Source organism: Corapipo altera, unplaced genomic scaffold (genome assembly GCF_003945725.1).
Source record: "Corapipo altera isolate COAL_440 unplaced genomic scaffold, ASM394572v1 112, whole genome shotgun sequence".
Taxonomy (NCBI): domain Eukaryota; kingdom Metazoa; phylum Chordata; class Aves; order Passeriformes; family Pipridae; genus Corapipo; species Corapipo altera.
The window spans coordinates 8,234,141-8,262,115 of NW_020884899.1; the positions used below are offsets into that span (position 1 = coordinate 8,234,141).

General features: G+C 38.8%; 1 protein-coding gene across 6 annotated transcripts in view; it reads left to right on the forward strand.

The window, feature by feature from the left end:
• The window catches only part of OSBPL9 (oxysterol binding protein like 9), a 59,596-nt gene that overhangs the window by 9,428 nt on the left and 22,193 nt on the right, over positions 1-27,975 (forward strand). For 4 of the 6 annotated variants that reach the window (XR_003528610.1, XM_027649069.1, XM_027649071.1 and 1 more), the window contains exons 2-6: positions 80-130; positions 4,360-4,438; positions 16,387-16,463; positions 26,057-26,152; positions 27,748-27,795. Coding sequence is in view for 4 of the 6 variants with exons in the window: in XM_027649069.1 (XP_027504870.1) it covers positions 80-130; positions 4,360-4,438; positions 16,387-16,463; positions 26,057-26,152; positions 27,748-27,795 (351 nt within the window). In the remaining 2 variants the exon portion in view is untranslated. Of the gene's footprint in view, positions 1-79; positions 131-4,359; positions 4,439-16,386; positions 16,464-18,728; positions 18,818-21,018; positions 21,108-26,056; positions 26,153-27,747; positions 27,796-27,975 lie in introns of those variants that run through there. The other 2 variants (XM_027649072.1, XM_027649073.1) reach the window with 2 other exon arrangements.

Consider the following 27,975-nt stretch of genomic DNA (forward strand, 5'->3'; position numbering starts at 1 on the left):
GCTTTATCCTTCATTGCTTTGAATAACTTTCTTCTTATTGTGTTTGTTAACCCACTGATCTGTTTTTTTTCTGTTTCAGTCGAAAGACAAAATGATGAGAGGCTCACGCCGAGGGTGTGTTAGGCTCAGGGTAAGTATTGTTTTATTCAGTACTTAATGACTTACTGTGTATAATATGTCCTAATGGAGAGAACTGCAAGGAGACTTTGAGGTTTGGGCTCTATTCCTGACTCTGCAAAATACTGAAATAGTGACAGTATTTAAAGAAAGAAACCATAAGATGTCAAGTGACGTGCTGCGCTAATTATGTTCTGTAATTTATATAGTGTATAGAAACCTTATACATTTTATGATATATTAAAAAACATTCTATGACAGAGTAAGATGGGTTACTAGTAGCATATTATGAAAAAGTTTTCGCTTGCAGTTCTCATTCCTCTGTGTGTGGAGGTATATATGTATTGTATATGTATATACATATTGTTCTGTGCTACAGGAGTCCTTGTGAAACTGCTTCCTTGTGTCTTTCTGATTTGCCTTTCTTCTGTTACTGTGTTCTCCATCCTGCCTGTTTGGACACTCCTTAGGCCTGCCAGTTGACTCTGCTGGAGCTTAGTGAAACACAGGGGGACTGGAAAGGGAAGGGACAACACTGCTGGCAAAGTTTTTGAAATATCAGCTGGTGGTGAATACAGACTGGAGAAAAGAGGTAAAGAGATGCAGACTGGGCAAGCTGCACATTGCCTGTTTGAGGCACTTAAGCTTGGGACATTTAACCTTAAGTGCTGCTGTTGTAGCTTGAAGTGGTAGCACTGAAGTGAGGTGGGAATGCTGTGGTGTCTTTGCATGTGCCCGATTTCTACCTTGTGGTCATGCACACACTGAAAATATTTCTTGCACAAGTCCTTTTCCTATATTTTTTCCCATTTCTCATAGAACCTCTGGCTCCAGCATGCAGCAGCCTTGTGAAGAGCTGATGTAAACAGGGGGAAGGAGTCAGGAGGATAATGGGTATGAATGGGAGCATTTTGAGTCTTGAAGTAAGAGAAGTCTAGGGAAGGGGCTCTATGTCTGACCAACACTGTGATGAGTATTGCAGCAGAACTCTGCATCTTCCAGTTACTCCTTCCTTTTGTTGCTACTCCTTTCTAGTCTTTCTGTGGCCTTAATAGAGGGGTGTCTGCAGTCTTCTGAGACTCAGAGAATCTCCATTCACTTGGATTCCAGATTACATTTTTTTGCACTTTCCCTTGTTTCATTTACTGGTATTTTAATTTAGTATGTCTCTAAGAATAATGTAAGCTCAAACCATTGTCTAGAACATGACATTCCCAAAGATTCACGATGATGTTTTTTGCCTTGGGCAGAAAAATTTGGTCTGAAAAACCATGTCTGCTTTAATAGTGCTGTGAGCCTGTCAATGTGGAGGTTGGCCTCAGCCTGCCAGTTTAGGAAATATTAAAAGTGAACAGTCTGTTCAATATTGCATGATCCATCTTTATATGTATTTAGCATGAAACAATCCCTTTATCTTCCCCCATCTGCCACTCTTCTATCACAAATTATTCTTTGGAGTTTTCTGAAGACTTACTGACTCCCCCAGCCTTTCTCTGAATATGTGTGGGGTTTGGGACTTTTTTTTGTGAGGGAGGAAGGAATCTTTCTTTTTTCTGCTTTTGTACAGCAGCTTCTCTGGCAGATGACAGTGATACTGATAGCTGAACAGATGGGCTTTTGCAGTCTGAAATTCTATCAAAGAGGTTTTCTGTTTAGAGTAATTGTTGAGTTGTTACTGTAGGTGTGAACATAAACAAACATGTAATTTAAGCAATTTGGCTAAAATACTTCCTTTTCTCTTGAGTGGATTTTTAAAAGCTTGTTCCTCACCTTTTTGCTCTTGATACACATATCATAGGCCTGAAGCTTCATCTTCAAATTCTGTTAACTGTCATAGTGTACTCAGAAAGGTGTGTTTATAGAGGATTCTGTGTCATCTGCACTGTGCTTAAGTCCTAAAGTTTTCTGGAATATACACTTAAACTTGCACTCTAGTTTTTCTTGTTCATGTCATCTGCATGACAGCAAAAGCATCTTCTGTGCTTTTGGCTCAGACCCTTTGCCTCAGTGTTGCAGTTGCAGTGTGTGCCCTTCACGCAGGTTTGTTCTGAGGTCACAGGCTGTGGAGAGCTCTCCTTGCTCCTCAGTTTTCTCCCACACTTAGGATGGGGCAGGACTTGGCTGTCCTAGTCTATGTTTAGCCTTACATTAGTTTTACCTGTATTCTCTGGGGAGAATATCTTGGTTCTGTTCTTGGTGTCGGACTTAGAGATTTTTGATCTCTTTAGCCGGGAGAAAAGGAGGCTCAGGAGGGACCTTCCCTGAAAGGACATTGTAGCCAGGTGAGGGTTGGTCTCTTCTGCCAGGTAACAAGTGACAGGATGAGAGAAAATGGCCTCAAGAGGAGGATTATATTGGCTATTAGGGAAAATTTCTTCACTGAAAGGGTGGTCAGCCATTGGAACAGGCTCCCCAGGGAAGCAGTGGAATCACCATCCCTGGAAGTGTTCAAAAGATGTGTTGGTGTGGCACTTGCTGATATAATTTAGAGGTGAACACAGTGCTGCTGGTTAACAGTTGGACTTGATGATCTTACAGCTCTTTTCCAACCTCAACCATTCTATAATTCTATGATACAACTGTTGAGGAAAATTATATTATACCACTTGCAATGATCTTCAGATTTATTGCGTAGCCAAACATGTACTTAAAGTGCCAGACATTTTTTTTTGTATTGTTATGTTTAATAAAACCCAGATGATTCTATCAAAATTAATATAACCCATCATGTCATGTCACTGGCACACTGCATGGTTGCCAGATAGTCTCTGAATGTAATGGCTGGTCATCTGGTGGTTGTTACGTCCTAGCACTAAAAATATTCAGAATTATACTGGCTTGGGTACACTTTTTAGGGGCCTCTTTTATACTGAAGGCAGAGCTGTCCATGAAAAGCTTGTATGGAAGATACTCTTGGAGAAGTTAATTGGTACATTTTTGGCTGTGGAGGGAAGAAATAAAGTAGTTTGGAGCTATCCTTTCCTGCTATATAACCTTGGATTACATTTGATTGGAGCTGTTTTTAAATAGAACCTGTTCCTGCCACTCTGTCTTGTGGGGCCTGTGGTAGTCCCAGCCATGCATGAGCTGGTCCTGTTGGCCACAAACCTCATGTAGGGGCTCTGAGGAATGTGTGTGGGTAAGATTGACTCAGATCCCTCCGTCCCCAAGTCTGGATCAAAAGAATCCTTAGATTTTGGCCAGCCTGGTGATACCTGACCCCTGCTCTGCAGCTGCTGTGGGATACCTGGCTGAGTGAAATGAAGCACTGCTTGGAATTGACTGACAGGTGCTGGTAGTGCTGTTACTCACTGTTTACTCTGAGACTAAGGGCAGAATTTACCCTTTTAATATAGGCACCTTCCAGTGATGTCTGTCTGTTTTGTGGGAGGGGGAAGGATACAACAGATCCTAATGCTCTCTCTCCTGGAGAACAAGAGAAACTGAGTAAACCCACTGATGATTTTTGAATTAAATTTTATAATTTATTGGAATTGTCAGAGGCCTGGAATGGTTCTTTCTTCAGTGTTATCTTCTCTTGGGTGAAACTGTTATTTATTAAATGTTAGGGGTGGGGGTGGGAATGAAAATGTGGTTAGATTTCTAAATAGCTAGGCACAGATGGCCTTTAACTCTGTAATTTATTTGCATTTCCTTCTAATAATTCATGAAGAATTAGAAGACAAAGCTAGTTGATTTTGATATATCCTGATTACTTACAGTTAATATTTACTTAGGGACTGAAAATTAGATCATGCAGTGTACCAGGGACATGACATGATGGACCAAATTCATTCTGCCAAAATGATTTCTTTTTTATTACATAGTGGTAGATAAAATCAGGTCAAGAGCTTCTTTTTGTAAAGTATCTATGAATTATTATTTTTATACATGGAAAGTATATATAAAATATTGTTCCAAACTCTTCTTTAAAATGTAAGTTGAAATGTAGTAGAGAGCTGCTGCAGCATAAAACCACCTCCATTACAAAAATAAAAGATGCATATTATTGTCCAGAAAATCAGCTTTACGACCCTTTACTGTTTTTTTTCTGCAACTAAAATTTATTATCTTAAAGAACTGACTGCATCCTCTGACTAAACAGAGAATCTTTCTGCTCTTTACTGTCTTCGGTTCGCTTCTAATTTGTCAAAGCTTTTTAAATTCCAGTGGTGTAGTGATAGAGTGTGTGCTGCTGATGTCACTGCTTGCCTTATCAGGATTGTGTTCTTTGTTTCACAGGGAGCTGTGATTGGTATAGACGATGAGGACGACAGCACCTTCACAATAACTGTTGATCAGAAAACCTTCCATTTTCAGGGTGAGCTGAAAGAAGAGATTGTGTTTTTTTCTTATAATAGATTCCACTTGCATTTGATGGATGATTTTAAATGTTTGGCAACAGAACAGCATGAATGAGCACACTGAGAACATTCTGGATCCAGGGGTGCTGCAGGTTAGGCAGGGATTTACAGCTGCAGTGGATACATATGTGCTAGAAAGAGACTGTAGCTCTGGCAGGATTTAGAGATTAATAATGTAAAGAATAAATCACTCAAGGGGAGAAAGTAATGTGCTTCTGATTATGGGTTTCGCTTACAAAACATTTCTGATCTTCGTTATCAAGATACAATTATGCATTTCTGTATGAAGAGAATCAAGACTGGTCTGAAGGTTGCAATTTGTATCCAAATAGAACTTAATGCTCGATTATGAGGAGACTAGAGGCAACATTTGGCTTAACGGTGGAGCTTTGCTTCAAGATTTACCAGCTTGCATTCATTTCATCTACATTTCTGTGTCTTGTCTGCCAGTCACCATTTCTCTGCTATTATCCTTTTATTCACATTTCCTAACACCAATGCCATCTGCCACTGCTATGTTTCGTCATTGCATGCTATGGCTCACCGGTAGAAAGGGTAAGGTCCTGTATAATTGTTATGTACTCCTTAAATTATTGTATCTGCGGCAGTAGGGCAAAATACTGTGCTAATATTGACTAGAGAACTTCTGCCTTCTGAATGTTAAAATCCTGGGGAAGTGTGATGAAAATATTTTGCAGCTAACATTTGTTAGTCTTTTTTGCTTTTCCTCTAAAATGTAGTGACTAAATCATTTAATTGCTTTGCATGGAGCCGAAAATTGTAAATATCCAAGAGGCACATTTGCATTTAAACAGTCATATTAAATATATATATATAAATCTAATCAATTCTATAACTTGGGTTGTACTGTATATATTTTTAAATCAGTGCTTTGCAAATGGGAGTTGTCATTAATACTGTTGTTTTTGTGAGACTGTTTCTAATGAAAAATATTAATTGTACACCATATTGTCACTGGCTTCTGTATTCCTTGTGCTACAGTTCTTCCTAAATGCTGCTGCTGTCTGGCTTTTCACTGCATTAAGCCTCATAAACATACCTTCATAATGCTGAGCTCACAGTAATACTTCAATCTACTGTTCCCAAGGATAGCTGATAAAATGCAAGCTAATTGCTAATGCAGTAATGGAATGCTGTACTAGTGCAGTCTTTCAGTACTGTGAAGCTAAATACTGCTGAATATTTGAGAACTTGATACAGGTAAATCTAGAAATCTCTTCTCTTTAGTTACTAAAATAGACCTTTTTTAATACATCTTGTTTGTTTTATACTATATTCTCCTTTGAGTGGTCAGATGTCTTAAAAACTGATAATATATGATACAAGTAATGTTCTACTCTCAATAACACTGATAATTTTTGAACACCAATTTTGTCACATAACATCTTGTGCTTTATAATCTCGATTTCTCTGCATTTCCTGGGATCTATGTATGCTTTTTTAATGTACAGCTAAGATCTTGTACACTGTTTTCTGGATTATGCTTTTTCTGTTAGCATATTATGAAGGTAACGTCCCTGATATCCAGGAAATTGTAATGATGCAAGCACAGTGTTAATATATGTGGTTTTATTGTAAAAAATGTAAAAAGACAGGTAAGATATTAGTGCTGAGATATTTCAGTGTAAAAAAGCTCAGTAGAACTATATCTGTAGTCCTTACAGCCACTCTAAATGTATTCTAACCTCATGCAACCCTTATGTCATATTTATACAAAACATTTTTTCATTATATTAAATTAATTCAGTGTTACACAGGCTTTAACTTATGCAAAATATAGGTCACTGTCAGTCAGGAATGGTGAATAGGTAATAATGTAAGTACTACAAAATATATGCTGAGACTACATAGGTTATGTAGGATAGATTCTGGGAATAATCCAAGAAAACACAATATTCCTAACAATTTCTTTCTAAGTTTTTTTTATACCTGAACCAGATAGAACGTTTCTTCTGCAGGATAGTCATAGCTATAAATACATTCACCCTTTACAAAAGAAGTCTTCTACAAGAGAAGACTGCTGCAGAAACGGCAACTTTTTAAAAGACACAGTCACTTCTTTCCTCCTTACTGCCTTCCTTCATTCTCAAAGTCAGCCAGGGATCCAAACAACCTGGAGCTTCCCTGGGAAAATACCAGAACTTTAAAAAAACATGATTTCAAAGATTTGCTGATCTGCATGTTCTGCAGTGGAACGGTTTTTCTTTCAGGCTCCAAAAGAAAACTATTTACATTCACTCAGACTTTAAGTACTGATTGGTAAAATTTTGCTGGCAGGCAGTGATAGAATTTGAATCTGGGAAAAGAAGGAAAACCTTAGTACTGGATTAATTGATTATATCTTAATGTGCACATCTGACTAACACTCTAGAGATGTAAGTAATGAGGTGAAGGGCAAATAAGTCATTTAAAGTGTCTGATCAACTTCTCACATGGATGTTGATCCCATATGTGTGTGTGTGTAACTGAATTTTCAAAGTGCTAAATCTCCAGCATCTCCCACTGAGATTTACCTGTCACTGGATAATGATAAATTTTGAGTCTTGCTCGTGTATAGTTCATATTTTATTGCTGCCTTTGAGAGTCTTCTCTCTTCTGTTCTCAACTGTGCTTCCTAGCGGCCAGCCCTGTACTGAACATTAGTAAAAATTAAGAACTTTTTATTACAAATACAATGTAGGTTTTGAATGATGACTGGGTACATCCCAAATGGGATCCATATATTTATTACCTGGTTATAAAGGAAAAAAGTGAATTGAATAGATATGGACAATAAAACAAACAGCATGTTTTGATTTTACTGTCAGCTTAACTTTAGCTCTGCCAGAGTGCCCAGCAGATTTTTTTCCCCTTTATGTTATTGTTATGGACAGCTGTATTGATACCTGTTCACACTGGAGGGGGAATGGAAGCAGAATGACCTCAGAAATTTTAAAATGTATTTAAAAGTTATGTATTTTATCTCCCGATTGGTCCTCCTTTGGTCATGCTATATATCCAGTTTCATGGTTTGCTTGTAAGGCTTCTGAATTAGGCAGATCTCAAAGCATTCCCTCATTGGTTTGTTCAATTAGATGCAAAAATCCATTCAAGTTGCTATAAGACATTTGGGATAATGCTCTTAGTTTAATTTACCTTCCTGTCAGAAGCTCTTTCTTGATAATATATTTTTCCTTGCTGTAGTACATGTTCCATAACCTTCAAACACTGGGGGGGGGTCGTTTGTTGTTGCTTTTCTTTTAACATCTTCATATCATCACCAGACTATAAGCTCTCTCCATTTGGAAATTCAGTTCTTCTCTCCTTCATATCACTTAGCTGTTCCTTCTGCTCACTGGGATGCTTGTGGCTTAAATTCAAGAGTGGGAACATGATGTTCAACAGAGTCCAGCAAGGTTATTGTTGCATTTCTTCCTGATATTTGATTTGCTGTCTAACCTGAAGCCATAATAGCTTTTATTTGGACTGAAATCCTTCACTAAATGCACACTGTGTGCAGGAAAAAGGAATTCAGATTTTTTAACTCCTACCTGAAAAACCCAGCTCTTATTTTTACAGCCTGCAGTACAGTTCCTTGGAAGGTGAATCAGTTTTGTCTCCTGCTTTGTGTAATAAAGGATTGAAAGATTGGAAGCAGTCCAGTGCATTGATCTGAGATGATTTTGCTTTAGCTTTTGTCTTTCCTTTCCTATGCCTGCCATAAAAGTATCTGAGAAATGAAGCATGAATGTTGCTGTGCAACTTATTCTCCTGTTACATGAAAGCTGTCAGCTGCTAAAGGTAGATTTCACCTTCTTTCCCATCCTTCCCCAGTTTTTAGCTTGATTTGTGTCTGCCTACCATCCCAGCTGAGGAAAAAGGGAGATATGCACAGCAAGAGGCCTTAATGTTACAAAAGCAGGGAATTTTTGTTAATGTGGGAGACAGTTATTATTGAGGATATACTGAGGTCCACAAAGGGTTTAGTTGCTGAGCTGTATCAGAATTTGAGATTTTAAGTATTTGTGTTAAGTATCAAAATTAATTATAGTGGTTCTATACCTGTGTTTCACCACTACTTGGGAAAATAGTCAATATTTATAGTCTTTTACAAAACCTTGACATTGTCCACCAAATAGACGACAGGAAACTGATTGCCCTTGTGGTATGAAGAGACACTTCAGTCTATCACATTACCTAATTTAAATAACGATTCATAAATTGCAACCTTTTCCCAAAAAAGGTTTTGAGAACTTTTTAATCTGATATTAAATGCCTACATTGCAAAAAAATGCCTAGTGGGAGATTTTGGTGTGAAATCCTGGTCTGTGCTGGTTTCCTCAGTGATGTTTAGTGCTGTGACCGCATCGTTTGTCCTAAGCTAACATTTTCAGCATCTTTTAGGTTTCTGGTGATGCTGAAACAGTGAATTCCTCTATGCTATGCTCATCTGGGCTTTTATATTGCAGAGGAGGATGAGCAGCTATGCTAAGAGTAAAGCTTCCAGCCTTCTCTTCATACATGTAACACCAGAGCTGAGCTACCTGTCCTCCTCCTTTTACCTGACCAGGTCTGGGCTGCACAAAGTTCTGGGCCTCATCTCATCCTCCACTGACTGGCAATACTGCAAAAATAGAGCTTTTGCAGTGATTTTTCTGTCCTTCCCTCTCTCTTCCATCTACCCTCTTTTTGCTATTGACACTTTGAGCAGTTGGAACTTGTGACCAGAGCACAGAGAGCAGTGCGTGGTTGTGCTTTTCCTGCTTCACACAGCTCCTTCTTGCACCTGTAGCATCCTGTGTTATAATTGTCTATACTCATCCCTAGAGTTTCCCATTTTTAATGGGACTCTCTGCATTCAGTTGTTATGGTCATATATAAACACTTCTTGGGTTTCCATTTCTTGAGGTTGAAGCTGCAGATTTCAAAATGTATGTTGAACTTCAGAGTAGCAAAGAAATAATACCTTGAAACAGTGTCTGTGTGAGGCATCCATTTGTTTTCTCTTTTCCTTCCTCTGGAAGAAAGAGTATATTTATTGCTTGTTACTTTTGGCATCAGTATGAGTCTGTTATCTCAATTGTATCTATTGGCAACTATATTGGAAGGAGAGAAATGGTCAGAAAAGGTCTCACTATAAGGAGGGGAGGGATACTGAATGGTTAAACACTCATTTCCTTCGGTGTTAACGAGAAATTCCAAGCAGCAATAAACTTGAGTTTAACCTGTTAAATTGAGAGCTATTTTATTGGCTAAGAAAATGGCTGTATTTTTCTTTTTCTATTTCATTTTTTTAGTTCAAACCAAAATATGGTTTCTTCCTCACACTAGTAGCTTTTGAGCTCTATCAATGTGATCTGCAATGGAAGAAATTCTTTACTGTGAGGGTGGTGAGGCACTGGAACATGTTGCCCAGAGAAACTGTGGCTGCCCCATCCCTGGAGTGTTCAAGGCCAGGTTGAACGGGGCTCTGAGCAACCTGGGATAGTGGAAGGTGTCTCTGCCCTTGGCAGGGGGGTTGGAATGATATGATCTTTAAGGTCCCTTCCAACCCAGGCCATTCTGTGGTTCTGTGATTGATTTTAAATGCAAACATACCTTAAAAGCCATTTTCACCAAATATACCATATGAAATATTATTTAGTGTTACTATTATTAATATTTAAATATTATTCTCTATTGAAAAAACAGATACTTGCAGATTGTCCCACGTTGAGAATTGTTTAATTACAAAATTACACATTGTGCATGAATTTCCAGAGAGAACTAATAGTGACTTGACAGTGTATTTCCTTTGTCACACAAAAGGTATGTAAACATACCTTTCCACCCAAAGGTACGTTTATGAGTTGATTATAAAGCTTACTAAAAAATCTTTTGAGCTTAGATAACAGTGAAAGAGCAGTTCAGTTGGTTTCTTGAGATCACAGATTAATCTTACTAAAGCATTGTACACGGGAGACCTTTGGATGCTTTTATTTTGGGCAAGTCTAATGACATAGTGTCTTGTGGCTGCACAGGAGTCTCCTGTAGGGACAGGGAGATCAGGCCAGTCAGACACCTGCAGAACAAAAGGAGGTTGATTTATATGTGTGGGTGGAGAATGGCATCAGGAGGAGAATAATGATTGTGACAACTCCAAAACTGTGATATAGAGGAAATAAGGTTCAACTTACTGACAGATGTGGGAGCTGCATGTGTTAGAAGGGTATTTGTAAGCAATGAAACTGTAGTGTTTTGGTAGGCTTGTATGAAGTGCTGCTTCATCTTGCATGTTTTTCTATGGTTTGAAAGGCCTTTCAGTGACTTTAAAAAGCAATTTATTTAGCCATGGAACAGTCCTTTGATGTGTGACTTTTCCACTTTATTGAGCACTACTGATAAAATCTCCCACCAATGAGGCTGGTGGCAAAAATCCTATTGATCTCAGTATGGTTAGAATTTCATCTCTATTATCTGGTTATTTGTGTGTAAAGATACTACATTAGTTCTGCACTTGGCTGAGAAAATAGGGGAATTTTGCATACAAATCAGTGGAAGTTTTTTCAGAATGAAGGCTGCATAATTGACTCTATTGACTCTGTGGGTGTAATAGACTTTTCTTACTGAGTTCTGCCTGTAAGTAGGTCACAGTGAATGAAAATAAAACATGCATTTCATTTTTTGACAGTGTGATGTATTTGTAAGTAATCTAGTGATTTTTTTTTTACTAGTTCTTGAGGTTTTTCTTTCATCCTAATGCCCATGTAGATGAACACAAAAAAAAAAGCACCAGTATGCTGATTCTGAGGTGATATGTTTTGTGTATTCTGTCTTCCAAGTACTGCTGTGCATGACCTAGAAATGCTGGTGGGAAATGCTGTATCGTGGAGCAGAATCGTTTAACTTGTTTATATCTAATCTTTGGATGCCACCAAAGCTTAGGCTGGAAAAAGTAATCTGTTTTATGCTGTACTTTAACATTTGGTATACATTATATAAACACATATAATCTCTACACAACAAAGTAAATATTATAGGAACTCCAAATTACAAAATTTATTCTCTATTTGGGAAATTAATAGAGGCAGAGAGCATTTAATGTAGTTGAATTTCATTTGCCTTCTTATCCTCATAGAATAGAACCTTTTACAATCCCTGCCATATCTGACATGGCAGTTTGGGAAATTCAGAGAAAAAGGGCTATTTTGTAAAAAGGGAGTTTTAAAGCACAATTTTTCTGAATTGCAGAAATTCCTCAGTAGAAGCAGTGATTCTTGGTTTTAGTAGTTTTTTTTCACTCTGTGATTTTCTCTTTGGTCAAATAATTGCTTTTCTTTCTTTGTAACACCTCTAGGAAACAGTTTGGATTTTTTTTTTTAGTATAAAACGGATGTTAAAATATCTTTTGAATAAGCTCAACCAGACAGATCACAAAAAAGGCACATCTTTAAAAATATTGTTACCAAACACACTGTAATGCTATGACATGCTTTTCAAGTGTGTTTCACTGAATTAGTCATAAATAGGACTGTGATCATGTTAAGTACCCCGTGGTTGTCTCAGATGTGCCTGAGATGTCACAGTAAATTACACAGGTGTCTTTCAGAGGATGCACCACAGACACAGAGGACTGAGGGGTTAAGCATATGGAACAATCTGTAATCTAGCTCATAAATACTAATTCTATTGAAAAAAAAAGTAAAAATAGCTTAACTGACCTAATCACAGTAAATTTGCAATGTTTCGGCCACTAATGATTCCAGTCCCTTGCATATAGCAGTGATTATGCAGCTCTGTGTGGATTTAGCTTGTTCCACATGCAAATGTTCACTGTTAAATTGCAGTAAAAACTGAATTAATAATTCTGGCACTTAAAAAAGAGAAAAGCACAGGGAGTGCTAGTGTCCTCTCAACTGCAGATATAGCATTGCTATTTTTGTGGATAGTTGATGCCCTAATACAACTTGAATTTCAGCTGACCAGGTAATTCTTGCATTAACCCCTGAGACTAAGAACCACAATGAATATTCATGTAGTGCAGTGGGCTCCTTTGTTTAATTTCTAATTAGCATTAAAAACATTAATCACTTATAAACAGCTGAACTAGCACTTATATGTTTTTAAGTGCTAGCTGTTTCCTCACATAGATGTCTCAGTGTTTCTTATTTGTCTTTTGTCATACTCTTATTCTAGAGTCAGCCTGGGGAAAAGCAACTTGTTTCTCTCTTTTGCCCCCTGCCCTTCTTCTCTTTCTAGAAGTTTTGTGCCAGGAGGGACCAGATATCATTCCTCCATTTTTTAATGAGCACAGATACTGGTGTAATTCTTTGGACTAGATAATAATTGGCTTATCCCAAATATGTTCTTGTCCCCTACATGCTGAAGAAAGCCTCCAGCATTTGCAGATGCAGGGTGCATATTTTGTTGTGTGCAGCACTAACTTTTTACCTGAAAATATATTAGAGCTTTTTCTTTGGCCAAGGTTGCCTTCTTTAAATGAAAACCAGCTTGTATATCTACCTTTCCCTACAGATGGGTGGATAATGATCTCTGAGCATTGTGTGTAGATTTTTCCCATAAATTGTTTCTGAGTGTGTTGGCTAATCTCTTTTTTAAATGTCCATTGATTTTTTTTTTTTTCATCAGTGATCTTTTGGCAGCTGTTCAGTTCTAAATTGCTTTTACCATTAGGGAGCTTTTACTTGCACCTAATCTCACAGCAGCCATTTTGATTAGATTTAATATAACTTTTCTTGCAGCTCGCTTTACTAAAAACTGCATCCTACTGTTTTCTCCGTGGTTTTCTTAAAAGATTCTATGGAGGAGAGCCAGGAGGATCTGCTGTTGATGATAGATGGTCTGAAAGTTAATCCAGTGTTCTGTACAGAGAGTGCTTAAAAGGTTCTGATGCTGTGTGTTTTCTATGTAGTAAGCAGTCTTCTTGTGGCAGTGTTCCTGGATTTATCGTGGCCTGAGTAGCAGGATTGATGAGATTCATGTTGTTCTCCCTAAGGATTGATCATGCTATGCCAGAGGTTTGCAATGTCTAGTATATGAGGAAAACATACAGCTTTTCTCCTTCTGCTGAGCCCTGGCAGAAAGAGCTATAAAGGGGTCATTAGAGGAGTAGAAGCTTCAAAAATGTAGTTTATTTATGAGCATGGGAAAGTCAGTTCCGTGTTTGAGCTGTAGGGATTGGTTGGTTTGTAGGTCTCCCCTGGTGCTGTGAGGCCTCTCTGTTCTGCTGCGGGTTCAGATACAAGTCATGATGTGATAACCTTTATTAATGGGCTACTGTATATTGAGATTAGTATTTAGCTAATACAGTGACCTCTTTTTGCTGCCAGTATGGAAGATCACAGGAATTCTGCTGCAATACAAGGATTAATTCACTGGTCTGCAGCTTAATTGTTTCTTTTTTAGTTTCAATAATCGTGGGAAAAAAACCTTTAACATGGGATTTTTGTATCCTGTGAGTTACTTAGGAGCTCCTTGGTACCCCAGTTCTCCAGTAAGATTAAAAAAAACAAACCACGGAAAACCAGAAAAAAAACCAGAAAATATAACCAAGAAACCTTACACACGCTGAAATATGTTAACCACTGTGACTTTGAACACACCTTTGAAAAGTTGAAGTATTGATACATCTCAAATACTGATAGATACAGGTAACTATATAGGTTATATATGTATTGACTGGTATAAGATGCATCAACTTAATTAATGTGTCTGGCAGGACTAAGCAAAGGGGCCTGTTCTTGATTAGCAGAACCAAAGAAGCTAATAAGCATTAAAATTGATTCTAATTGACTAATTCAGTAATTGAAATTAAAGAGTAAGATATACTGTGCAAAAAGAGCAGGGTGTTTGTGTGTACATGTGTGTACATAATGAGAAAAAAAAATAAAAATTATAATTTGCACATTGTAGAACGTATTTGGGCTAATGCAGTCACTGGGCAAGGTTCACAGGGCCTCTGTCCCTCCATCCTGTCTGCTTTCTCTGCATTATACACTTGTCCTCAGCACCTACTTCAGCTTCTCAATTAAAGTACAGATCACTAGTGGGTAGAACCCCTTAAATTAGAAGTTCTCTCTAGTGAGCTTTTGAGAGTATTACAGATGGCAAATCCAGCTTTTTAATACTTGCTGCAGTCCCTGCAGAAAAGTTATTCACCTGCTGTTCTAAGTAGCATTTAATTACTTTAACTTCTTCCTGCAGACTTCCTCTGTGCATCTGAAAGCACTTTGGGAAGCCACTTTCCTTTATGTCTAGTTTTAATTTGTGCAGGTTAATGGTATTGTTACCAGAATACTTGTGGCAATTGATTGTGCTTTATTATTTTAAAAGAACAATAAGTAGGGATTGACTTGTATCTGGGAAAATGTGTGTTTTTAGGAAAAAAAAAAACCTAGACAGGTTTGAAACTTTTACTTTTACTTTGTATGTAATGGAAGTTTTGCCCCACTGCTTTGTGAGGCCACCTCATTGGTTAGGCTTGGACCAAATTTCTGTATTAAAAAGACATTCCTACCTATCTCTCACATACATTGTCAATCCTTTCCTGATGGTTTTGTTAACTTGGAATAATTAGTGTATACATACTGAAGTAAACACAGTGCACAGTGTTTATCTTGATACTGTTTTCTTTGGGGAGTGTAGAAAAATCTACATGTTTTGAAGACCTGTGGTCTCAAACCTGGATAGGTTTGAGCTGCAGATTCCAAAGAATAAAAGCGGTGGAAATATAAGAGTGAGAAAGGGAACATTGAAACAAAGCATTTTGAACTGGAGAGTACATTTCAGTATAACCTAAAAATATTTCCTCTGAACTCCTTGACAAATAAGTCTGATAGGAATCTCAGCCCTCTGATTCATAATAGGTGGTAGCTCACTTAAACTTTCCTTGCTTTTAACAGGCTTCCTGTTTCTTTTAAATACCATTTGAATGAGGAACTAGAAACAATTGTCAATAACTATTCTAAATCCATATATAGGCCAGTTTGTTTACAGTCTATTTAATGCCTGTGGAATTTCTCTTCTTTCTTTACCTGGAGTCCACTGACTCTCTGCTCCAGTGGTTTTTAAACGCTCTTAGAGCACAGCAAGGAACTCTTTCAAACTAGTGAAGTGAAGGTGGTGTGTCTGTACAGGAGGTAGGGGTGAAGAAAAGAGGTATCTGGGTAAAAAAAAAGTGATGATAGTCCTTAGTCTGTTTTGATCTGTTCTTCATCTTACTCCTCCAGCTCCTCTTCTCTTTCTTGTGCCCCCAGTCCTGTAATCCCCCTTTAATAATCACTTAATATATTGCTTTCTTAATTATCACTGTCTGCAACTGAGAGTCATAATACTCTTTTATAGATATAATATATCCTGACTTGGGTTCTTAATTAAAACTGTCTGGTGGTCTATTGCAGAAGTATGAAAATGTTCTTTTGTGTGTTGTTAACATATAATTTAGGTTTTATTTGGTTTTAGAGTAGGATTGTCTTGAGTTTAAAAAATGCTTATTATATACTTCAGGTTATTCTTTGTGCTTCATTATTCACACTGGTGACCTGTTAGAGGTGTTTGCCCTGTCTACTGAATCCATACCTGAAAGGCTAACTTATTCAGAGTTACTGTGTCCACACTGAAGTAGAATTAATGGATAATCTATTACAGGTTGAATAGCTTTTTGTAAATATGAAAATTCAAAGAGGACTTAATGAATTAAGTGAGGACTGTCTGTGCAAACTCTCTTTGTATGTATGCCCCTACAGCTGGGCAAGGGACAGAGCTGTAACCATTGAAGAATTTGTTGAGCACAACAAATTGTGCCCTTGGCAACTTTCCATATTTAGTGTGCACATTAGATCTGTTTGTATATGGCTTTTAGTATATAAGACTACATATAATTTATATCTTTTTGATACTTTTTCAGCTCGAGATGCAGATGAGAGGGAGAAGTGGATCCATGCTTTAGAGGACACCATTCTCCGCCATACCCTCCAGCTTCAGGCAAGTTTCACTTTCACTTTTGACTTGTTTTACTTTCTTTTTTTCAAAGCAATGCATGGCACAACTGCTAATATCAAACAAATCCTATATAATATCTGCTTGTTCTATAGCCTATACAATCAGATACAGTAAAACATCAGTTTGGGTATGTGAGATTAGGTTCAAGTCTGGTACTATTTTCTTGTCTTACTATCATGAGAAGTTAGTATAAGACTTCCCTTAATTAACTCATAATATATGCAGTTAGCATTAACTCTTTTTTTTTTTTTTAGAATTTATATTCGCAATAAGGTTCCAGACTTAGTGTTATACATGTAGTTTGGGTTTTTTGAGTAAAACTAGGAATTAGTCCTTTTTGGGTCGAGCGTGTTGCGTGCTTGTACGTCACCTAATTTTGAAATTAAAATGAGACAGCAGCACTGAACCTCTCTGGATGACAAGAATGGTAAATAAATAGCTTGTGTTTGAATCCACTGTGTAAGTTGGAAGTAGTTTATTGTCCTAAGGACAGATGAGTTGCAATGGGGATGGTTCTTAGCACTAGTTATCTAGTCCCACAAGTTGGACTAGATGATCCTTGTGGGTCACTTCCAGCTCAGGATATTCTCTGATTCTGTGATCTAAGATCAGTTTCTGGAAATGTTCCAGACCCGGACATGTCTATAGGACTTGCTAAACATTTATTTTTGCCCTGGAGAGAAACCCAAACTCTCATGAAAGAGATTTTCTCATAGTTGGTTTGTACCACAAAGGTGTCTGATGACAGTGTAGCAATCTTAAAGCAGGTATGCACTATTTGTGTTGAATAAAGGTTTGGGGTGCTTTTGGAATATGGCAAGAGAATTAGATCTCTTAACATTTGACCCTGTGTGAAGAAATACATAGTAAAATGCCCTAATATCACATAAAGAGAAGATAGATTTAGATGACATTTGCCCAGTGTAGAGTTGGAACAAACCTGAATTTGGCCTGTCCAACTTTAGGCACTTTTGCAGTCCCAGTCAACTTGCCTGTTAAAGAGTGGGTTTCAACCTTTTTTGATTTATAAAAGACCACTATAAATTTTCTACTGGATAGCAGATCCCTGGATAAGAATTCCTGTTTGACAAGCAGCTTTGTATCCCTAGTAACGTGCCATGGGTATTTTAGAAGTAATCTCTCCATCTGGACACAGTAGCTGACCAGGGACCAAAGAACCCCAGACTGCAGTGGGTGTGAGGAGAGAGATTATCTAGGGAACAACATGTGGAGGTAGAAAAGCTGAGCCCCTTCCCAAGGGATGCCTCTTTCCCTGTCCTCAGTTTAGAAAGTGAAGACGTTAACATGAGTGGTTTAGGATCTAAAATGAAGTAAAAGGAATCTGTGCCATTACCTCCACCAGAAGATATTTTATGGCTTGGAGGTACAGAGCACAGGAATGAAACACCAGAGTATAGGTTGGTTTTATCAAAATGTACACTTCTATGCTCTCTAGAAACGGTGAGTGTAGTTTTACTGGCAGAAATAGATTTCATGATTGTAACTAATAATGGAACTGTTTCCCATTACATAACTGTTGACATTCCTTGAGTTTTTCAGCTGAGTAAAGCATATTTAGATAAAAAAGCCTAAGGTAGTAATTTATCTGGTAATGTTCGAGGGAATAATTAGAAGTTCAGAACTGCTTACTAAGAAACATCTCCTCCTCCCTGGTAAATATGTTTACCATTGAATGTGGTATGTTGTGGGCCACTGCTGTGTGCTCACCACTCGTTTTCATGAACCTTCCTCATCGGTCACGTAACATTTCTGTTTCTGAGGCCCTTGTTTGTGTAGTAGCTGGAACAGCTATCAGTTACACCCCCACTCGGGAACTTCCAAGGTTTGCCATCTCCACAGACGGCTGAGCAGGCACTGATTTAAGAATGAAATATATCCTTGCCAAACCTCATTCTTTTACGGGTTAGGGAGAGAGGTCTCCATTGCTGTGGGAGGTACCGGTGGGACGTGCAGGGGAGCGAACAGGGGCCGAAGTTTCGGGGGGTGGCTGCTGGGCCGAGCGCAGGATAAGCCCAGGCACAGCCCCGCAGTGCCTCCAGGGCCGGCCTGGCCCTGCTGGGCTCTACCAGCGGCCGCTGCCCCTCCCTCCCTTTGCTCCGCGGGGCCGGGCCGCCCCCTCGCCAATCTCCGGCCGCCTTGTTCGTGACGCGCGGCGGGGCCGCGGCCGGGGGGGTCCTGCCCTTCCCTTCCCTGCCCTTCGCATCCCGCCCCTTCCCGGCCCGCTGGAGGCGGCGCAGCGGGGCCCGGCGGGCGGGCGGCCCCGCTCCTGTGCTCGGCTCCGCTCCCCGCGCGTTGCCCACCGAGGGATGGCCGGTGTGAGTAGGGGCGGCGCGGGCACGGGCGGAGGCGGGTGCCGGGGCTGCGGGAGCCCCCCGGGGCACACACCCTGCTCGGGGCAGCCCCGCGGCGCCTCCCGGGCGGGCGGGGAGCCGAGTGCCCGCCCCTCTGCCCGCGGCGGCTCCAGGAGCGGGCGGCGGGACCGGGAGCACGGAGCCCCCGGGATGGCGGGACCGGGAGCAGCGAGCGCCGGCGGGTCCCGTGCGCCCGCAGGGATGCTCCCAGCCGGATGCAGGAGCCCCGTGTACACAAACGCGCCTTGCCCTCAATAGCGTTTCAACAAAACGGCGCTCGGTGCGCTTTCGCTTTCCTTTGGGCAAAAAAAGTCAAACGGCTTCTTTGGGGATTATTGGCTCAGCGGGATGGAGGGGTTTGAATGCCGCGGCAGAGATTATTTTCGCTAAGGGCATTTTCTTGGGTTCTTAGTTTCTGTCTCAAACAGAAAGACATGTGATTGTCTGTCATACAAAACCTTTATGCGTGTGGTTTTGTCCAAAATAATGTATCTTTTCTGAGTATTTTTTCCCCGTGTTTTCGTGCTGCTTTCAGTCTGCCTGTTCTGGGATGAGAGTATTCAAGTTCGGAAAGTCAGACTTAAAAGTTGCTTCACATCTGAAATGTGAGAAACTGTACTGAAACCCAGGTGGTTCGTGTGTTGAGTCAACCAAATCAGGAAGGATTACGAGTTAATGCGAGGTGGAAAGGTGAAGTGGTGTCTGCGTGTTCTCTAGTCTGATTAGTCTTGCTGATTTTATTTTTGCCTAAATGTTCTACTGTTTAGTCCTTCAGGCTTTATAATAGAAATGCTTTTAAAACATGTAATGAAACACATTTCTTCTGCACCCCCTTTCTCCCCTGCTCCTCAAAGCCTAAACTGGCAAGAATGAGCTACAGGCAAGGAACTGAGTCATAAATACACAGAATGAATAAAGGGAACCAAGCTGCCCAGAGGGCTGACAATTAGTAGTGTTGTATCCAAAGGGAACAACAATAGGGAGGAAACATTTCAGATATGCTTGTAGCCTAATTTGGCTGAATTTTGAAACTGAAGTCTGTTGTTCTGCTCGCTTTGTTTTTGTATGTACTTATGGTAAAGCTGTTGCGAAAAATACACATAGTTGTTCTAGTATTAGCTTTGTCTGTTGAAAAGTCCTTGAACAGATGGTGCAATACTACTGGAAGTACCATTCTGAACCCACCAGTGGTTTTCCCCTTATCCCCCCAGGTTGTTGCTGCTGAGGCATTACCAGACCAGTAGTTTTGCAGTGGCAGCACATCAGTTGCCTCATACCCACAGAAGATAAGGGGGAGGGTGTTCTTGGGGTGAAGGCATATTAGGTTTGTTGTTTGAGCAGAGGTGATAAGATATCTCAAATTTTCTTTTGTTCCTCAGCAGCATCTTATGTCAGCCAGCAGTCCCACTCAGACAGGACATGCTTCTAGTTGTCCTGTTTAGTGTAAATACCCTGCTTTCCTCACTGTCTTTCAAGTGGCACCCTAGTGTTACAAGTACTTTTTGGTTCTGGAATTCTCCAGTGTGAAAACCCCTTGAAGATAACTGGTGTCTCATAGGACCACAGTAACTTTCTTATTTGATCTACCCTAAACTATTTCAGCCTCTGAGTGGACTCTGTACAGACAAAGGAATTGAAATTACTGTCAGTACAAAGGTGAGCAATTTCTTACCACTGTAAAAGTGAAAGGAATTAAATAAAAATTAATCGCTCTGTAGCTCGATAGCTCCATAATTTAAATAAGATGTTTACTTCCTCAATAGCAGACAGTAGGGTAAGAAAACTATTCTGAGAAGTGGATCTGTGATAGTTGCTGTGAAGAATGATACAATGGCTTAAACACCAAGTTACACCAGGGCTTCCCAACATGTGGGAGTTGGTACTCCTACTGTAAGCAGTCCTGTCTTACTTGTAGCAAAAAGGAAGAGGCAGTGTAGCAAGAATACCTGAATTTGGAACTGGATTCAGAACTGGCACAAATTAAAACTACTTTTCCTGCTGCACTGCCTTTCCAAGTTTAGTTTTAACCTCAGTTAGTTTTCACATTGAGTTGCTTGTGTGGCAAGGTAAATGTTTATGCTGACTGGAAAGAAAGAGCGAAGGTGAGAGTAAACAACAGGGGAACTGATTTGTTTCCCCTTCGTTTATGCTGGTGTCAAGTGTTCCCAAAACTGTTGATAGTAGGGGATCGCTTAGTACTACATTAACCAGGATTTTTATATGACCTTTCTAAAGCTGCAAACAAGAATGAAAGGTAGAGTAAAACTTTCTTATATGTTAAGTATATTATTCTCTTAAGTATATTATATTGTTATTCCTTGGCTTTTTAATGCTGCTTCTAGTGTGAGTCAAGAATTCTTGCAAAAAACTAAGAACATGTTCTTTTAGATTAATAATATATCCAGTATAGATGTATTTCGAGTGCTGCTGGAAGGGCATAGTGTTGGCAGGCTTGTTGCTATTTTCAGATTTTGCTAACAAAATAACTGTTGATAGTGGGTAAGCACCTTAGAACATATGCATTGTCTATGTTGATTATAGATCAGTGAATAGATTATAGGTAAATAAAAAGTAGTCTAGGATATGGTTAGTATTTGTGAGGTTTCAGAATCGTAACCTATGCTTTAAAGACAGAATTTTACATCAGTGTGTAAATACTTCTGTTTTTTGAACTTTCTATTTTCCTAGGAGACCTGATAATATCTATAACTACACAGTGTTTGCCAGACATGTTGTGTTTTGCAACACAGAATTTTTCTTATAAGAATTGCAGTATTCTGACTTCTTGGAAGGCTCGTATGCTTTCCAGAACCCATATATTTGCTTTTAAACTGATCTTAAGACATTTACATTCTGAGCTTTAAATAGTGCTTAAAAATCTAGCAGAGGAAAAAAAAATAGGGTTGTTTTTGCCACAAAAGTGCTCTTGTTTAGTGGCTTACGAGTAGTGGTCCTTACAGGCAATTTCCTACTTGACAAAATCAAAGATGCTGTAGACAGGGGATGTGTTTTTGATGAGATGTTGTGGATGGAAGGAAAACATTCTTATTGACTTCTTTAAACTAACTTACACAAGAATTTTTAGTTGGACTTGGAATCCTAATTAGATGAAGAATGTAGCAGAAGTGTCTTCAAAAAGATAAGAAAGTCTGCTCTGTACAGCTTTCTCTCTTCCTCCCCCAGCAGAGCTATTATTGTAATGCTTTTATTTGAGAAATATATTTGAATTTTTCTGGTATGCTTCTTCTAAGGATGATGCAATCTTTTCATCCCATCTGAGTTTGAAAGAACTGGTTTAAATTAGGCTGAATTATTTTCCAGCATGGACAAGTTTTGAATACAAATGCGTTAGTGGTATGTGTGACTTCTAATTTGGAGGACAAGGAAACAACATGTAAACTCTCTTAATGCTGGCAGTTCTCTTGTGAAAATAAGGCTCATAATATGTATTTTCAGTTGTGCTATTTTGTTGTTGCCCTCTTGTTTACCCCTTCCAAAAAAAGGCTTGTGTTTGAAGGGACTAATTTGGCAGGACTGTTAGCATGAGAGTTGTTTACTCAACCCCAGACCATCATGTAAACCCTTTCCTAGGATGACCATCCTGTCTACTTGCCCAGCATTACTAGGGATCCCACAGATTCCTCTGGGAGACCTCTAACTGGGATCTAACCCAATGTGCTGCTGGGCCCCACTTCCTCCTGCCTGCCTACAAACACTGGGATTGAGATGTGCCCTGTAGAGCCTGGTCCTTAAGTTTTGATATGTCCTGAAAGGGAGGGACATTCCAGAAGTTGTAGGAGGAAAGAAGGGATGAGGGAGAGAATGCTATGATACCTTATTCTCTTTTAACCAGTTGTTAACAATAGGGGGTTCTTAATGGGGAGGAGTCAGACACAAAACACCTTGTTTGGGAGGTGGTGGGCAGATGAGAAGTTTTTTAAATTACTTGCTTCTGCAACTGTTTTGTCTGGTAATTGTTAATTCTTTAAAACTTACATGAACAGAGTCATTATTGGAGGGAAATAAATTGTACTTACCAATAAATGTAGTTATTCAATGGAAAAACAAGTTATATTACTTCAGATAGGTACTGACAGCAACATAGAATCAGTGTATTTCTGAAGATCTAAAATAGTCTGGGTTCCTGTTCTCTTCCACAATTTGAATTTTAGAATGACAGCATGACTTTAGCTGGAGAAGACCTCTGGAAGTCACCTCTTCCAAACACCCTTCTCCTTGTGAGACAAACTTGTACATTAGATCAGGTCTTCAAGGGTCAAATCCAGCTGAGTTTTGAACTCTGCCCTCCAGGAGTTGAAAGTTCAACAATATCTGCAGGCAGCCTGTTTTGTAAATAGGTGAGCAGCATATAATACGGTTTCTCATAAAAATTTGATTGCTGGTTCAGATGTAAAATTCCTAATTTAAATGTTTAACAAGCTGTTAAATGCCATTCTATTGACTCTGCTCACCCATTTCTTTTGAAGCCTTATTTCCTTCATGGCAGGGAAGAAGAGAAAGGCTCCCCTTTTTACTTATACCGTGTCTTTGGGTGACCAGATAATCAAGAAATAAGGGTTTGTTATGCAAATCTGCACTCTGTATATCTGCTCTGTCTAAATTACTGCTAGGTTTGAAATACTGATTGATTTTGTTTGCTATTTATGGAGGGGATTTTCTGTGCTATTGCTCATCTTTATATCTTTAGCTTTCCAATTATCGTTTAGTTTTCAATTTTAAAACTATGTGAGAACTTAAAATTATTAACCTAATCTCATATAACAAAGACTAATGAATTTGCTCACTAGGTTGTCAAATTTCATCTAAACAAACCAAGAGTAAACTAGTGAAGTGCTACAGCTTTAAGTATCTTTGCTTCTTTTCAAAATTATTTTCATGTTTCATCTCTCTGCTCTGTCAGCTTGACACTATACTTGGTTTTATGGCTTTCTCTTTATGTTGAGTGCAGTTTTAACTTTCTAATAGAACTTTTTAGGTTACAGTTTTCACTCTTTGCTTGATGTGGATGTCTGCTCAGTTGTAACACTGAATGTTTTGATCAGCTTTTCCCGTATTGCTAAGAGCCTGAAATTTAAGAATGGTGTTTTGTCTTTAAGCCACCACTAAAAATACCAGATAGTTACATATCAGTAGTCATAGAGTGATCACTGAAATAAAAATCAGCATTTCGATGCAGCATCCAGGTAACATGCACCATAAACTATATTTCTGTGTATAGTATCTTCAGCAGAAATTTTCTGTATAGTTCCTGTGGGTTTGGTATGTGAAACCTGACCTCCAGAATTTTTAACTGAGCTTGTAAGACCATTTGCTGAACTGATGGGGTTGGCTGTACAGACGATTCCATTTTCAACAAGAAAATAGAAGACTAATTTCATATGGTTTCAGATGTAGTTTCAGTGTAATTTAAACTTGACTAGTTCGAGAGAGTGTCAAAAGTTGCTTGGTTGAGAGGACTTTCCCTTCTGCCTATTAGAACTTTTTTTGGTAACTTATTATACTGAGTGCTTTCCGTTTTTTCTTAATTTCTAGTCATTAAGAAAAGAGTTGTTTTCTTTTCCTCTCTTCTCCTCCCTCTTCCTTGTTTCAAAACACTATTCCTAAATTTGTCCTGTGTGGACAGTATAATATGGGGTTAAGTATATTTTCTTCATGCTGGTTTACAAACTAAGTGGATAGATTTACTCATGTAGAGCTGTTGTCAAGATCTGGGTATTAGTCTGCAGCACAGTTTAAGATTTGGCCAGTGAGTAAAGAATGTGTTTTCCAGTCAGTAGATGGGTTTATGTTTTAGGCTGTGTGTGATACTGTGCACACAGCTGGATAGAGGAAGAACAAGTAATTCCTCTACTGCACACAAGTGCTGACACCTCTAGAGAGCCATAAATAAAGCCCTTAATATGATGGCCTGATATCATACAAAAATAAAAGAAACTGTTCTGACAGAGCAAACAATGCCAAACAGAACGTTGTGCTAATATGGAATTTTAAAAATATGGATTGCCCATCATCTGCACATGAAATATTTTTCCCCCACTGGCTGATCTTTACATGTTCAGACTCCTGATGTTCTCAGCAGTCAAAACAGCACAGTTCATGTTTCATAAGAGTTTGAAGGGAAGTTGTCACGTTTGAGATCAGTGTGAGTACTGTGCAAGGATTTAGGCTAGTAGGAAAATTGTCACTGCTGTGATGTTTCTGTTATAACTAGTGTTTGCTTCTTTATCCTTCATGGATTTTTTTTCCTCTTATGTGTGTTTATCTTGCAGTGTACAGTTTTTTTCAAACTGGGTGTGCTTCAGTATTTGTTTTGCAGTTCCATTTGCATTAAAGGTATTATATAAATAAACCTTTAGTGTGTTAGTATATGTGCGTGAAAGCAGAAGTAATCCATTTCAAGAATCCTCTCTTTTCTTTCCTCTAATTAAAGATGTGGTAACCCAGTGGGAATTTGTTTGGGTCTTTAAGTGTATGGTGTATCAATTTAAAGGTAGGGATTAGGTTATATGCAGATGTGTGCTCTGAGTTTAATGTTATTAGGAGAAAAAAATTTCCAAGCAAGAAAATATAACAGTAATCATTCTTGTGGCACTGATACTTTGTCCTTGGCAGTGTATGTGCAACAGAATCTCAGAATCCAAATACAGTGATAAGGATGCAAATCATTACAGCTGTAAAGGAACTAGGGCAGCCAGGACTAACAGCTTTGAACTTTATGGCTCAAAGGTGGGTCCATGTTTAGGAAGAGATTTAGCAGTGCTCAGCTAAAAGCTGTGAGTTGAACAATACTGTCTGAAGTGTGAAAAGTGGGTATGGTTTGGGCTTCCCCAACTAAAATGTATATGGAATCATAAGACAGTCTTCAGAAAAACTTGAACTCTCCTATATATTTTACAAAGAAACTTTAATCAGTGTAATTTAAGAGGATTTGTTCAATCATAAGTAATGAAGTACTCTGGCATGTGATGATTATATCCCCATTGAAAATGTGGAGCAATTTACTGCTACTGCAAATAGAAGCCAGATCTGTTCAGCTGTTTGCTTGTGTCTGCACGTGGCAGGAGGAGCAGCAAGGCAACATTTTCTCAGTCAGATGGCAAGCAAAACCATATTGTTGTTACGTGTTTCCTCGTCCTAAATGCTAATTAAATATTTGATTTTCGTTTGTTTATTTATTTCCAGGGTGTGGATTCAGGATTCGTTCCCAGCGTTCATGATTTTGACAAGAAACTTACGGAGGCTGATGCTTATTTACAGATCTTGATAGACCAGTTGAAGGTATGGTGACAAACTGGTGTATTTACTGTGTTGGGGGTCTGCTTGCCAGGGTGGTTTCAAGGTCAGGTTGAAAGGAAGCTCAACAGAGACAGTCACTCATGTTTTGTGCTTGGCATATGTTCTTGGTAAATGTGGGATGCAGAGAGATCATCTGGCTGACCTGTGAATTGGTGAAAACACACTTTTTAAATATATGAAGTCTGATGATAATAGAATTTTATTTCCTCTTCACTTTCTTAGTATGTTACATAAATTCTAACTAGTATTGAAATAGAGACATTTTTAATGTAGGTGTAAAAATTAAAAGTTATGAGCTAAGGGCTGAAAAAAGGAGTTAAAAAATTAGAATAGCTCAAAGAGCTTTATATAAAATGGTTTACAATGGCTGAAAGATTCTGTTTGATATATACCTTTACAGAAATGGCAAAGATGGGTTAAGCTTAATTGGAAAACGTAATTAAATCATTGTGTTGCTCATAGCATTTTATAATCTAGAGAAAAATTTGTCAAGTAGTGCGTAAACTACAGTTGCAGATAGTTTCAGACTTCATTGTAGTAGTGACAGATAATCTGTGCCTTGTCCTTGAGAGAAAACATTCCGTAGGAATGTTGTACAAACACAGTTTTTTTATACTTTGTATTTTAAGAATAGATGGGAACGTGAGGAACAGTGAGGTCGTACCTCTCAGTACTCACCTCGTTGAGAAAAACAGCACCTAGGACACTTTTTCCCATGACTCAGCAGGTTAAAATTGCTGTTGAGTTTGCTTCAGTTCTGCTGGGTTGGATTGTTTTTTTCCCTGATATAATGTGCAAGTATTGCACTTGAGATATTCAGCAAAAACTCTGTTGGAGGGTAGGGCCAAAAATGAAGGCAGGGAAAAGAGATGCAAACAGAATTCAAAACTGCCCTGAGGAGACTTGCTCAGGAGCTGCCTTGGTCTCCCACTCTGGAGTTGTTGAGCACACTTCAGTGACAGAAGGTATTTAAATGTTTACACCCTCTAATTGTTATTTCAGGCCATCTGGGGGGAGGGGTATAGGATTTAATTAATACTGAAAGGAGAGTCAATTTGAGGATGGACAGAGACCAAGATCACAGTCTTTTTTTAGAAGCAGAAATCAGCCCTCAAGGGAAAGGGAACACATGAGTAGGTTTGAGGCAGGCAGTGAAGAACTGCAGCTCACTTCCTAAAAATTACATCCTCTTCTCTGAGCAAGGGTGGGTGTGATGAACTTTGGAGCATTACCCTTAATCTTTTCTCTTCCTTGAACAACTTCATGATTACTTGTGTATGCACCTCAGAGGCAACTGTTAACTGTTTTGGCTCAGTTTAAATGCACATAAAAGCTTTTCAGTAAGAATTTGTTTTACTTTGCTTAACTGCATCTCAGATGTGCTTCCAAATCTTACATGATTGGAATCATGTACCTGTATATCAGGTACCTGGAAGGGTTGATGGGGGTTGAGGCTGTTTTGGTAAATGCTTCATACACCCCAAAGGTCTTTGTTGAAATAGAAGAAAGGCAGTTAGAGGTTTTTTATATGAAAAGATAACACTTCCAGTATTTTCACAAGTATCTCTTTCTTTCAGCTCTTTGATGAAAAACTCCAGAACTGCAAAGATGATGAACAGAGAAAAGCAAGTACATTTTGTCTTAAATATTGCTTGTTTTGCTTCATCAGATGGATTTGTGCATCAATTTGCTATAGCCTATAAAAATATAAAGTACAGTTCAAAATTATTGAGTTGTCACAATCAGTTAAAGCAATCTGAGTAACTGGTAACATTTGTGTTGTGAATAGGTTGAAAATAGAAATT